At 51.6% G+C, this 13,753-nt stretch overlaps 1 protein-coding gene across 1 annotated transcript in view; it reads left to right on the top strand.

Annotated features, from left to right (window-relative positions):
- SIRPA (signal regulatory protein alpha) overlaps positions 1–13,753 on the top strand; it is a 43,253-nt gene that overhangs the window by 16,469 nt on the left and 13,031 nt on the right. The window contains 5 exon segments of the mRNA XM_070801218.1: positions 2,908–3,081; positions 3,084–3,263; positions 9,164–9,484; positions 10,046–10,375; positions 12,159–12,272. Coding sequence (XP_070657319.1) covers positions 2,908–3,081; positions 3,084–3,263; positions 9,164–9,484; positions 10,046–10,375; positions 12,159–12,272 — 1,119 coding nt within the window.

The following is a 13,753-nucleotide window of genomic DNA, read 5'->3' as shown; positions in this document are numbered from 1 at the left end:
GAACCGCGGGAGTGGTTTATAAGAAGCCCAGTTCCCAGAACAGAACCTGCAGAGAAAAAGAAAAGCAAGCAAATGAGGGAAAGACTCTGCTGGGAAAAAACACACAGAGATTAAAATAATATTTGGCACTTACGTCGCACTTTTAAAATTCTTCAAACGCTTTATAAACACTGGCTAATTAATTAAACCTCCTAAATCTGGCTGCAGTTGGTGGAGAGAGCTTGAGAAGAGCTAAAAAAAAAAGTGGGGGGGACAGCCCTCCACAATGCCAGATTTTGTTGTCGCCTCCCTGGGTGTGACTGCAGGCCTCCGGGTGCAGCACAAGAATAACCCTGCCCCAGCCGTGCTCCTGGCTCCACACCCCATGTCCTGCTCATGGTCCCTCGCCAGCTGCTGACTCACAGCCCCGTGCAGTGGTATTGATGAGGGTAATAATAACCACCACTGATTACATGCGTCTATGGTCCAGGCCCAGTCCCAGGCTCCAGGCTCGGTGTCTTCCAGACCTGCCTCTTGCAGCCCCTTAAACAGATGAGGAAAGAGGCTCAGAGACAGGATTTGCCCAGGAGCAAGTGAAATCCCTCCTTCCTTCATTTTTATATTCATTCAGTGTGTGTTTATCAAGGGCCCAGCGTGTGCCAGCCAGTGTCCTAGGCAGGGGGTCAGAAACACTTCCTTGTGGATCCTGTTTGCTGCTTGGGGAGAAATGTCAATCCACAGAAAGTCAAGTATAATGTACCTTTGATAATGATGGGAACAGAAACTAAAGTTTAATCAGCACGTGTGCTGCAGGCACTTATATCCAACCATTTCCTCATGACTGTCCCGGGGGTGGGTGTCAGGAGTGGGTGATGGAGTCCCACAAGGGCAGGCGCTGAGCTGGCTGGGTGGGGACTGCACTCTCACCCAGGCCTGCTGGCCCCAGCACCTGTGCATACTCCAAGCTGCGTTTCTAGTGTTGTCTCTGGTGTGGATGTGGACCCATTGGGCACGTTCCTAGATGGATGCTACTGGCGGCTGCTAATGAGGCCTGGAATGTCTCAGGGTGCGTGCCTGTCTCCATGGGCCTCCTCCCTGTGTCTCCCACACACCTGGCCACCTGCTTCATCCCAAGCCCCTGCCCTCTATGGATTCTGGTTTCTTCCCTGCACCGTGAGGGTTGGGCTGCCCTCAGGCTGCCACTCTGCATCTCTGATCACCAGCCATGAGAACTGGGCAATCCCTGGCATGGAAGTCAGAGCTGGGACCATGGACAGAAGGATGAGAAGCCTGTCCTGTGGTCCAGGCTTGCCTGCAGTGAAGGCAGACAGGAGTCTGTGGCTGGACAGATTCACAAGGTCACTGTTCCTGCTCTACCAGAGGTGAGGGCCTGCTTAGGGCATCAGCTACAACCCTGTCTGATGTACAAAGCAAGGTGGCCTAGGTCAGGACAGCACAGGGTCACGTCAGGTCAGTGGGGCAACAGGCAGAGGCCATTTGGCCCATCTGCACGTCTGCCAGTTTGACATCACTACGTGTCTCTGTCTTTTCTCTCTTTTTTCTCCCTGCGTATCTGTCTCTCACTCCGTCTCTGCTTCTCCCTCCGCCGATGTCTGTGTGTGTGTGTGTTTCTCCAGGGTCTTCATGATCTGCCCTTTCTCCCCACCCCCACCTTGTTTAGAATCAGGGCCCCAGCTGCACCTCACTCTGAGCAGCCAGAGCACCTCCGACAGCATCTTTACCCGGCCTGTCCATCTTCCTTCTGTGTCCCCCTTGCCCCAACCTCCTCTACTGGGAATCCCTGATCATGTACCCAGGCCTCTTCAATGTGGGGCTCGGGCCCCCCTCCCCACTGACCTCCTGGACTCCTTCCACCTGTCCATCCCAGGAGCCCTTGAGGCCTGACCTGGATCCAGCCCCTGTGTGTCCCAGCATCCAGCCTGGACCTGGCCTGCGGGGGCGTCAGTGAGGGCCAGTGGAAGCTAAGTCCATTTAGTCACTGTGCCCAGCTTGGTGCTCAGGGGCTTCTGTGTGTCATCTCACTCTCCTTCCAGAACACACAGAAGGCTGTGGGTGTTCTACCCTTCCTGTGGATAACATAACTGAGACTGAAGCAATGGATAAGCTCGGGTCATGGGTGAATAAAAAGTGAGCCAGGTCTCAAACCAGTTCAGTTGGCTCCAGACACTAGACCCTTCTTTTTGACCCTGTTCTGGCCTAGGCATATTGTTTGTTCCTACCAGAGATCCATGGAGACAGGGCCATAGTAATTGACAGACGAGACCAAGGCCCAGAGGGCAGTAACTCACTCCACGCAGTGCCTGGCAGCATCCAGCACACTTGCAGGCCTCCCTGTAGGATCTTTGTGGTTGCCTGAGTGATGGCCAGGGTCACTCAGCAGGACTGAGCCAGGACTCACACCCAGGTCCTTGTACCCAAGTACTTCACTAGACCATGGCCTACCTGGGACCCAACTGCTGAGTATAGTCTCTCTGTCCAGGGCCTGCTTGCTGAGCCAGACCTGAAACAGGATAGAGCCCCTCACACACACTGTGCTGCCACCCACTTCTGAACCTTTGCCCAGGCTGTTCCTTCTCTCAGGAGCACTTGTGCCCCTTTCTTGATTCCTGGTAAATTCAGACTTGAATTCAGAGCCCAGTTCAGACATGACTTCCATAGATGGCTCAGGTACTCAAACTTACTATCTGCCACATTTCTAGCCTCTCTGTGCTTCAGTTTCCTCCTTTGTAATAGGGTCTCAAGTTACAGGTTCGTCGTGAGGGTCACATGTGATATATGTGCAGTGGACTGAGTTCAAGGCCAGCTCATGGTATGCTCAGTCACTGAAAGCTGCCGTTGATAAACACTTGAGAAAACGTACAGGATCACATGAGGATGAATAAATAACTGCTTTGTGTCTTCCTCCAGGAGCGGCAGGTGAGGGGGAGCTGCAGGTGATTCAGCCTGAGGGGTCAGTGTCTGTTGCAGCAGGAGAGACGGCCACTCTGCACTGCACCGTGACCTCCCTGAGCCCTGTGGGGCCCTTTAAGTGGTTCAGGGGAACTGGGCCAGGTCGGGAGTTCATCTACAGTCAAAAAGAAGCCCCTTCCCCAGAGTAACAAATGTTGCAGATGCCACAAAGAGAAACAACATGGACTTTTCCATCCGCATCAGTAACATCACCCCAGCAGACGCTGGTGTCTACTACTGTGTGAAGTTCCGGAAAGAAGAACGTAGTGACGTGGAGTTTAAGTCTGGACCAGGCACTCATCTCACTGTGAGCGGTGAGTATGGCCTGGGTCTCCTTTGTCCGCTGGTCTGTGATAACATGTCAACAGAAATGCCTTTCATTCTGTGAGCAAAAAAGAAGAAAAAAAAAAGGCAGTCAGATGCAGCACTGTGTGCTTTCGCATGACCTGGACATGTTCTGATTTCACTCCCTTCAACAGGTCAGAGAAGTTGAGGTCTGTGGGGGTCATGCTACTTACTCCTCGTCCAGCTCATCCCATCCAGCTCTTTGGTTCCAGGGATGAGGGAATTGAAAGTCTGAGTGACTTTCCCTGTCACAGGTCAGATCCTACCACCTGCCTGCAGAGAGTACTCCCTTCAATGTGGCTGAGTATTCCATTTGCTCAGCACTTACTGAGCACCTCCTGTGTGCCAGGCCCTGCCCTGGATGCTGTGGAGGCAGCAGTGAACAAAGCAGGCGAGGGCTCCTCTCCCGTGAAGCTTATGTCTGCTTCCTCCCAGAGAGGAGAAGTCCATCCAGCGCAGGGAGGGGAGATGTGTTTATATCTTCTTCAGAAACTACACACTGAGAAGAAATTTTTGGGCAGACATTCAGTGTTTACTCTGATGGTCCTGCTTGGAGGAGATGCCCAGAGGTTGGGTGTTTCCTGGGGATCTGTTGAGAAAACCCTTCACTGAAGGCTTCCAGCAGAGCTGGGTCATCTCAGAAAATGTCCCCATGTGGGTGACTTAGGGGCAGCCCCATTGAGGTAGCAAAGGTGCTCATTTAGGGTTTTCTGCCAGAGGCCCAGGATCCTCTTTCTAACTCCTGAATCCGGGACTGTCAGCACAGGAAGGACCTTTAGACACCATCCTCCAAACCCCTCATGTACACATAGGGGCCTGAGGCCAAGAGGTGACAGGGACCCAGACCACAGTCACATGGTCAGTGAGGGGATCCTTCCAGAACCCAGTCCGATTCCAGGCCAGTCCCCTTCCTGCAGCAACATTGAAACTGGTTTCATGGAAGAGCCTGGTACAAGGAGGGAGCAAAATAAAAGCCCCTTAATTTGAACCATTGAACAGGGCACCTTTTCATAGGTTTCCCAAAGGTTCATAATGCCCCTTACATGCAGGCCCTGAGACCCAAGATGACTGGGAACCTCTTCCTACTTTTGTGTTAACCGTAAATCCTTCATTCCAAATCATCCCCTGGAGCTGCCCAGTATTTCAATAGCTGCAAGGCACTTGGCATATGGAGACAGCATCTACCGGTCTTTGTTAACAAATAAACAAGTTGTTCCCAAACTTAGGCCATTAAAACAGAACTACAGTGGATGACCTTATCTATACATCACTCTACTCCGGTGGGAGACACCCACTGTAAGTGGCATTGCTAGTTCAGACAGTATGTGGATTTAAATTTGGGTAGCAATTGCCCCAAATTTCTCTCTTAGATGTGGTAACAATCGAATCTCCCTACAACCCCTGGACATAGAAAAGGAAGGTGGCTTTTTCCTGATTTTGCAGATACTACTTAATTTCCCAGATGATGGGCTCCTTGCCCACCAATCACAGCCAGTAAGTGGCCTCCCCACCACTCGGATCTGCCGCCTCCCAGGAGGCTGCTCCATCTCTTCCCCAGGCCGCCTGCCCAGATGATTCCCTGGGTGAGAACAGAGGGAGGGGCGGGGAGCAGCCTGTCAGATGCGGAATCTTCCTCATGGCTTTTACTCCTTATAACCAGTGTCTGAGGGAGGGGTTCACCTGTTGTCCTTTTATAAATGAGGACACCGAGGCTCAAGGAGGGGACATGGCTGGTGAGCAAGTAGGAGAGCCAAGATTGAACCCAAAGCAGTCTGACTCACAACCCTGTTCTCTGCATACCTCACCGTGCTTGTTAAAGTGGGGAGAAAATTCCAGCCTTGTCCTCTTAAAATCCTGTATTGTTCTATTCTTCAGTATGAAGTATAAAAAAAGAGTCCTGTGTGAGAGGCAGGACTACCTTTATAACCAATTCAGACAAATACTACAATATGTCATGATTTTCCTAAAAAACACACTTAAAAGCATCAGGAGTCGTTTCTGCCCATTGGTGTGATGTTGCCCCTTCACCAGGGCCCTGAGGAGCAGGTCTAGGAAGGGTGGTGTGGACAGAGCCCAGAGGGGCCGCTGCGACCCCAGCAGCACCAGGTATGCCCACTCCTGGCTCTGTGGACCGAGGATGAGGAGGGGGAGGTGTCCCCTAGAGGGTCGTGGGGCCCCGTGTGAGCGAGAGTTCCTGTTCTAGACTCAGGCGTCGGGAGCCCATGTCTTCCCTTGTGGTTCCAGGGTCCCCAGGGCCGGGCCCTCAGAGGCTGCTCCTCCCTGTAGTCACTTGAATTCAAGAATCTGAGGGAAAAGGTGGGGTGGTGGTCAGTGTGGGGGCTCCTGAAGGTGGGCACTTGTTCTGCTGATGGACCTGAGAGCTTGGACTTGACAGGAAACACCAGGACACAGTCAGGGGGGTGAGAGGAGACAGACCCTTCATTTCCCTCAGCCTGTTTCCTCATCTGCATGATGGTGGTCATCGTGTCTTTCAGGAGAGTTGGAAGGATTTGAGGAGCTCTGTCTAAATCACCAGCACAGAATAGGGACTCCTAACTAAAGGTGTTATTTCCAGGCTGAGACCCAATTCCCTGTGCTGGGCTCCCGTTTCCTCACCTATAGGAAGAAGATAATCACACAGCCTTTGCAGGGTGTTCCAGGAGTATAGTGGCCTGGTGACAGGACAGCCCCTCAGGAAGCGATGGTGCTGGCCTCTCAGGCTCTGTGGTCTTGGGCACATCTCAGTTCCCCCTGCTCCTCAGTTTACGCATCTGTGGAATGGTGGGAATCACACCATTGCAAGGCTCTGTGATGACTGGAGAGGGTCTAGGAAGCCCTGGATAGGGTGGGTTAGGGTGTTCCTGAGCTCAGTGCACAGTGGTCGAGCCCCCTGCCTGCGCCCCCACCCCGGTTCTGCCCCGTTCTGGCTCTGCGACCTCTGATGAGTCCCTCCCCACCTTGGGGCTCAGTGTCCTTGTCCCCTGGTGACAGCCCCAGCCTCACAGAGTAGCTGCAGGGACTGAATGAGGACACACGTCAAGAGCTTAGAGCAGAGCCAAGCATGTGGGACAGGTTCCACCAATGTGAGCTCTGATGTCCCAGAGCCAAAGGACCTTGAAAGAGTCACTTTCCCTCCAGGACTAAGTGTAATGGGTTGGGGTGGAACTAGGTGACTTTTACCCTCAACTGCTCATTGGAATCACCTGGGAGATGGTGACAAGCTCCAAGGACCCTGGGTCCACCCTAGAAATTCTAATTTAAGTGTGCAGATGTGGTCTGGGCAGCTGAGTGTCTTAACTCCTGCAGAGAATGCTGGTGCCTAGCCAGGGTAGAGAAGCCCTGAGCTATGTGTTCTCTGAGGTCACAGAGGGAGAGCTGTAGTTTTTCCCTGAAAAAGGTAGGTTCCACTTGGTGCCTGGGTTGTAAGAACAGATCTTTGGGGTGTTCAGAATAGTCTGTGATGGTGACAGCTCTTAGGAGGCCCAAGAAAGTCAGCCTAAGTGGGTTGGCAGGGATACCCCTCACTTCCAACAGAACTCACTTAGGCTGAGAGGGGCTTCCTGCCCGCTCAGACCACCTGTTCATACCTGGGCTTCATTGCTAGGGAAATCTTCCCATCTTTAAACATGAGTGTGTCTAAACAGGTGCTGGAATCCCCAACAGCACTCCATGCTCAGCCCAGAGCCCTCCTGCCTCAATAACCACAGTGACACTGACGAAATCTGCCCTCTGTCCTTTCAAAATGCTTCCAGCTCTGAAAAGAGCTGATCTGTACGAAAACACCTGTGATGCCTTGTGTGTTTTGAAAGCCAGTTTCCCCAACTTTTTTCCTGAGGGGGTAGTTTTGAAAAGAGGGAAAGGATCCTAACTTGGTGGTTTTCTACTCCTTTATTCATGCAAGTCTTTCATGGCAACTGCAGGGAACAAGGTTTGAGACTTTTGTTGTTTTTTCCACAACACTTTTGTTTTGCCTTCTTACTGCCTAGAGAATAAATACCTCGGAATGACCTAGGTATGACCTGGTCAGACCTAGGAATGACCAGATATGATAACAATCTTGGGTATGATTGTTTAAGCACCTACTATATGCCAGCCTCTCTGTTTTATATTCACCCTCACTCATCTTACCAGGTGGTGCTTTATCCGCTTTGTCTAGAGTCACTGAGGCTTAAGAGTAAAGATCAGAGACGCTAAAATCAATCAGCCCCATGTGCAGTGAGATGAACTCTGATACTACTCTCTGGGTGTTCTTGGCCTCATACCGTAATGCATCTTCCTGGGCCTCATCCTGTAAATGGGGCCACACTCAGCCCTCCCTCTCAGAGTTGGTGGAGGGATTAAAGAGCTGAGGTTCCTAGAGGGATCAGCCCAGTGTCAGGCTCCCAAGAAACTCTTGATAAGTGGTAACTAATCACAGCATCTGCTCCCTTTACATTCAGGATGCTGATGATTTTATGACTTGACTTACTCAAGTAACAGCTCTTTACCATGTCCTCAAAATGTTTGATGAGTTTTAAGAAGCAAGTTAAATATTTACAAGCGTAGATATTTCTATAGTTGCTATCTGCCAACGTTTACAGGAGGTGTTAGGTAGTTATGGACAATTTGGAGACGCCCCACAGGACCTTTCTAAAGGGAGAAACTGCCCTCACTTTTGACCTGCTGATTTGTGTATATTTTCAGGACACAAAAAGTGCTCCTGCTGCTTCATAAGCCTGTTTCTGTGTGTCTTCTGATTTAATAACAATTAAGAAATTAACCACCGTTGGTTTCTCAGCACTCGGCGATCTTTGTTTCAACCCAAAACTGATCTAGGAGAAGAACCCAGATTCAGAAAAGTATCTGTTTGCTCCCTTTCTTTCAAATTTAAGGATTGGTACACATTAGTCTTACTGGAATATTTGTGGAAAGAGTGAAAACTATGGAGTAAATTCATAGATACCTGAAGGGGCAGCTCTGGATATAAGTATGCTGCTGCTGCTGCTGCTGCTGCTACGTCGCTTCAGTCGTGTCCGACTCTGTGCGACCCCATAGACGGCAGCCCACCAGGCTCCCCTGTCCCTGGGATTCTCCAGGCAAGAACACTGGAGTGGGTTGCCATTTCCTTCTCAATGCATGAAAGTGAAAAGTGAAAGTGAAGTCACTCAGTCGTGTCCGACTCTTAGCGACCCCACGGACTGCGGCCCACCAGGCTCCTCTGTCCATGGGATTTTCCAGGCAAGAGTGCTGGAGTGGGGTGCCATTTCCTTCTCTGGATATAAGTATAGTCTGGGTTAAAGAGAAATCTGTGTTTATTTAGTTTGGTGAAGCATATTGTGTTTTACTCATGGCAAAAATGCTTCCACTGACTATTTAACTCTCCCACTGGAGCCCCAGGAGGAATAATGCCTGCTGTCCCACTTCATAGATGAGGAGCTAGGAAGTACCTCGGTCACACCTCTCGTTGGATGGCCAGCCTGGCTAAGCTTCCATGTGGTCCCACTGTGCCCTTGATTCCCTTGCATTCACTTCTATAAATGCTTTCTCTGAACTTAAGTTTTCCAGGAGAGCCCAGCTAGGAATAGCAAATAGGAAGAATGTCTGAGACCAGTTAGCACTTTTTGTTCCTGTGCCCAGACTGGTGGGAAATCACCTTGCAGAGGAAAGAAGGTGGACTTTGCACTCAGACCTGGAATTCCATACTCCTGACTCAGTCACCCCAGGGAACCCGTGTGTCTCCTTTAAGATGAGGATGATGGCAGTGCCCTCCCAGAACTATTTGAAGAATTAAAATAATAATATATGTGATAGTTCCTAACTATGTTACATATTTTTCATTAGTGATGATAATCACAATGGTTTTCAGTGTTTATAAATGTTCCTTTCGTAGCCAAGCCCTCTCCTCCCGTGGTATCCGGCCCTACAGTGAGGGCTACACCTGAGCAGACAGTGAACTTCACCTGCACATCCCACGGCTTCTCCCCCAGAAACATCTCCCTGAAATGGTTCAAAGATGGCAATGAGCTCTCAGCCTCCCAGACCAGCGTGGACCCAGAGCACGACAACGTTTCCTACAGCATCAACAGCACAACCAAAGTGCTGCTGGCCACGGGAGACGTTCACTCCCAGGTCATCTGCGAGGTGGCCCACGTCACCCTGCAGGGGGGCCCTCCTCTCCGTGGGACTGCCAACTTGTCCGAGACCATCCGAGGTAGATGCCCCTCACGTCATCCCAAGCGCATACCTGCCCCCAAGGCCCCAACCTGCTCCTTCCCCCTGATTTTTGTTCCAGGCCTTGAATTGCCTGGAATCTGCTTCCTGACAATCCTGCCCAGTCACCAGGCTCCTAGCTGGTCACTTATTACTGTTTTCATGGCAGCTGCCAGGTGGATGCCTGTCATGTGCCAAGCACTGTGCTAATAGTTTACCAATAGCTTCTTCAACTGCTGAGCACCTACTGTAAGTCAGGCCCCTGTGTGTTTAGTGACTTCATTTATTTTGCTGCAGTTATCATATTTCAACTGCATACCAGGGCTGTGCTTATAGATTGCACACATGGTTAACCTAACAGGAGCCCAGCCTTTGAGCACCTGCTGTGCGCCCTGCACTGTGCGTAGTGACTTCATTCATATGCAGAGACAGCCTCAGTGCTTGAGCCCCTATTGCATGCCTGGCTCTGGGTGACTCCCGGGCTGTGCTGCGCGGTTATCCCTCTCCTCCCCTATGACATGTCTGTTCCATAAGGTCAGAACTTCTTCCTGTGCTGTTTCAGTTCCACCCACCCTGGAGATTACCGGCTCCCCGTCAGCTGGGAACCAGGTGAACGTCACCTGCCAGGTGAACAAGTTCTACCCCCGGCACCTACAGCTGACCTGGCTGGAGAACGGAAACATGTCCCGAACGGAAGCAACCTCAGTCCTCGCAGAGAACAAGGACGGGACCTTTAACCAGACGAGCTGGCTCCTGGTGAACTCCTCTGCCCACAGGGAGGCTGTGGTGCTCACCTGCCAGGTGGAGCACGACGGGCAGCCGGCGGTCTCCAAAAACCATACCCTGGAGGTCTCTGCTCCCCAGAAGGACCAGGACACAGGTCAAACCCCTGGTGAGGTCACCACTGCAACTGACCCAGCTGTTGATCTTTTTTTTTTTTTTAATATTAAAGGTAGTAATTCATACTTTTTATAGAACAATGTAGAAGTCAATAGATTAAAATAGAATTTTAAAGTGAATTCCCACCTCCAAGAGTAACCACTGGTAAGAGTGTGGCGTATTCTTTATAGATCTTTCGACATAAATATCCTTGAAAGAAAGAAAGCAGAGAAGGAGAGGGATTGTCCTGCTCATGGTGTACTCTCTCGCTTTCTTCTACTAACAGTTTCTGTGTTCACCATTCCCTGCCCGCCCACCTCCTCCCCTTGCTCTTTGTGACCTGAGCCTACTCTCGCTGGCTGCCCCACTGGAATGGGGTCGGGGGCTTCAGGCTGTCTGTGGCTTATCTCAAGTGTGATCAGTGCTGCACTAACTGCCCTTGTACATATTCTGTTACATGCGCAGCTATTTCTATGGGATGATCCCCAGGGAATGTTGCTAGGCCCAAGTGCATGCCCATTTAAGATGATGGTGATGCTGCCACCCTCCTGGGAGAATGAAAGGTGTCAGGGTGTCATTCTCTCAGCCCCTGTCCAACTGGTTGTCGGCGTATCTCCCTTTCTTCAGAATGACAGTGCCTGGTTGGCATTTTGGTGCCACTGTGGAATGTTCCAACACCTGTACCCTTGTATATAGCAAACCCTTTGAATGGATTAGAATAGAGGCCGTTTCCTTCCTTCGTGCATCCTGAAAGGGACAGCTCTAAGGAAGCCTTGGGGTCTGTCAAGTTGCCCTTTGATGCCACCATGAGCCCTCCCCTCGGAGACAGGATGTGTGGATCCACTCGGGCTGTCTGTGTCACTGGGGAGCTTGAACAAGTCGGTGCCTGTCTCTGGGCTGCTCCACCTGCCCCTGGAAGTGTTGAAGGAGGTGACCCTGGTGACCTCTCAGCTTTGAGTCTCAGCTGCTGGGACCATGGCTGTCTCAGCATTGTGGCTTCAGGGCTGGGTGGGTAGTTGACACCCAAGAAATACTTTTAGAAAGGATGAAAGAGTGAGTGGTTGGTTGATTAGTGAGGTATTCCTCAGAGCTATTCAATGAAGTAGAGATGACTATTGACCTCAATAACGTAAGAGGAAGCCAGTGTGTGAGGGGGTTTAAATGACCTGCTCAAGGTCGCTCAGTGAGGGCATTGATTTGAACCTGCATTTCTGTGGCTCGGAGCCCTGCTCCTGACTGCACACTGTCCTGCGGGATCCCCTTCCTGTGTCTGGTGCCAGCCTCTGCACTGTCTCCATGTCAAGGGTCCTAGGCTCAGCCCTCCTGGACCTAGGCCCCAGGCATGGACCAGGGCACTGCCTCGGGGCTCTGCATGTCCAATGGCAGGTCACTCTCCTCACAACCCTCCCCCCCCGTCGTGTGTGATGCCCCAGCTGCCATTAGGAGATCCAGGCTGACCTGTGTCCCTGGGTGGCCGCTCCATGGCTCACTCAGGTGAGGAGGAACGTATGTCTGTTCCTCAGGAGGGCAATTCCACCCACACCCTGCAGCCGGGGTTCCTCCAAGGCTGACAGCAATGTTTCCCTCCTGGCACCTCGGCACAGTTTTTGCGCTGCCTGTGGGTAACCCACAAGGGGAAGTATGTGCAGATCCATGAACATGCCCACAGGGCCGAAACATCTGAGCCAGATGTTCTCAGTTAATGATGCCTGCCTCGTGGTGAAAAGGGGCAGTGGCTTTTCCTTTTCTTTGTTTTAAATTTTCCTACATGAAGCCTCTATTGTGTGTGGTCCTAGGCCCGAATGACAACAACTGGACCAGCATCTTCATCGTGGTGGGCGTGGTGTGTGCCTTGCTGGTGGCCCTGCTGATCGCAGCCCTCTACCTCCTCCGAATCAGACAGAACAAAGGTGGGTGGGTTCCCTGGTTCCTCCCCGAGAGTTTACCCCTGGGCTGTACTTCCCAGACAGGGAGAGGCCTCTGCTTTGGGCTACACGTAGTTTAAGTCATAAGGACGTCCGGTTACTCCCAGTAACAAGAAGTCCAGGGGTACCATTGCCTAGGCTGTGCAGCCCCTTCACCAGGCTGAAGTATGGGTGGGCCAGGGGTACCATTGCCTTGGCTGTGCAGCCCCTTCACCAGGCTGAAGTATGGGTGGGCCAGGGGTACCATTGCCTTGGCTGTGCAGCCCCTTCACCAGGCTGAAATATGGGTGGGCCCCCTACCCTGCCGCATCACTGCTCCAGGCCTCACAGTCTCACAGAACCACTGCTGATGTGGGAATTGGGGAGATGCCAGGGTGGCAAAAGGGTCTCAAGGAGGAAACGGTACTTCCCAGGAGCCCCTGGCAGACTTCTACTTTCCCCTTACCTGTCCAGATTATGTGCCCAGCCCCCCGGCAGGAGGCAGGAAGGCAGTGGGGAGAATACCACCACCTACCTCCCAGGCTGTGGGGAGAATTAAATGAGTAACTGTGGGAACAGCGTTAGCAAGATGCCTGGCACAGCAGCAGGCTCTCGATGTCAGCCCCTGTAATCAGTGTTGTAGGTGAGACCAGAAACATGAACCACCTCCCTGGGAGGCTCCCCTCATAGTGGCAAGGTGTGCGGCCTTTGACTACAGCAGGAGGGTATCAGTTCCAGTCCAGGACATTGTGCCGTTTGCACTCATGCGTGCACGTGTGTGCATGTGTGTGTCTGTGTAGTTGTTTCTGTTGACTTGGAGTCAGATGAACCAGGGTTCCAGATCCTTGTTTTATGCTCTAAAGTTTGGCCTCCATGAGCCTCGGTTTCCTCACCTGTAAAATGGACGTGGCAGTGCCTGCCTCGGAGGATAGTTATGAAACAAATAAGCTCATGTGCAGCAACAGCACGGACACATTGTCAGACCTAAAAAAAATGCACGTCCTCTTTCCCACTCTTAAAGACTATTTTAAGCCAGTGTTTCTGAAACCTTTTTGGCTACAAGTGATAGAAATACATTTCATGTCTCAACCCAGTGCACACACACCCCATCTATAAAATTGGAACTCTGATATTTTCCTTTTTGTCATATTTTGTACTATATTCTCTTAAAAATGCTGTTTGTGACCCAGCACCACGTGCTGCAGCCAGCAGAGTGCCAAATGCCGTCCTGAGCTGCATTTCTGCACCCAGACCTCCAGACAGAGCTTGACGGGCTTTCTGTGCCTCAGCCACACACCCCTCCTGCACCCCCTCTCCTCTGGCCCCCAAGTTTCCCTCCCCGCTGGACTGCCTGGAGGACTCAGCCCTGAGAGACTGCCTGAGCCTCAAACTCCCATTTGGGAGGGCTGGCATCTCTAGAATCTAGAAGAGGTTCTTCCAGGAGATCTGCAGGATGGTTTCCCTAACATTCCTAGAGCCCCTACACA

Source organism: Bos indicus, chromosome 13 (assembly GCF_029378745.1).
Source record: "Bos indicus isolate NIAB-ARS_2022 breed Sahiwal x Tharparkar chromosome 13, NIAB-ARS_B.indTharparkar_mat_pri_1.0, whole genome shotgun sequence".
NCBI lineage: Eukaryota > Metazoa > Chordata > Mammalia > Artiodactyla > Bovidae > Bos > Bos indicus.
Note: the sequence above shows the minus strand (reverse complement) of the source record. Positions and strands in the feature narration are given on the sequence as shown.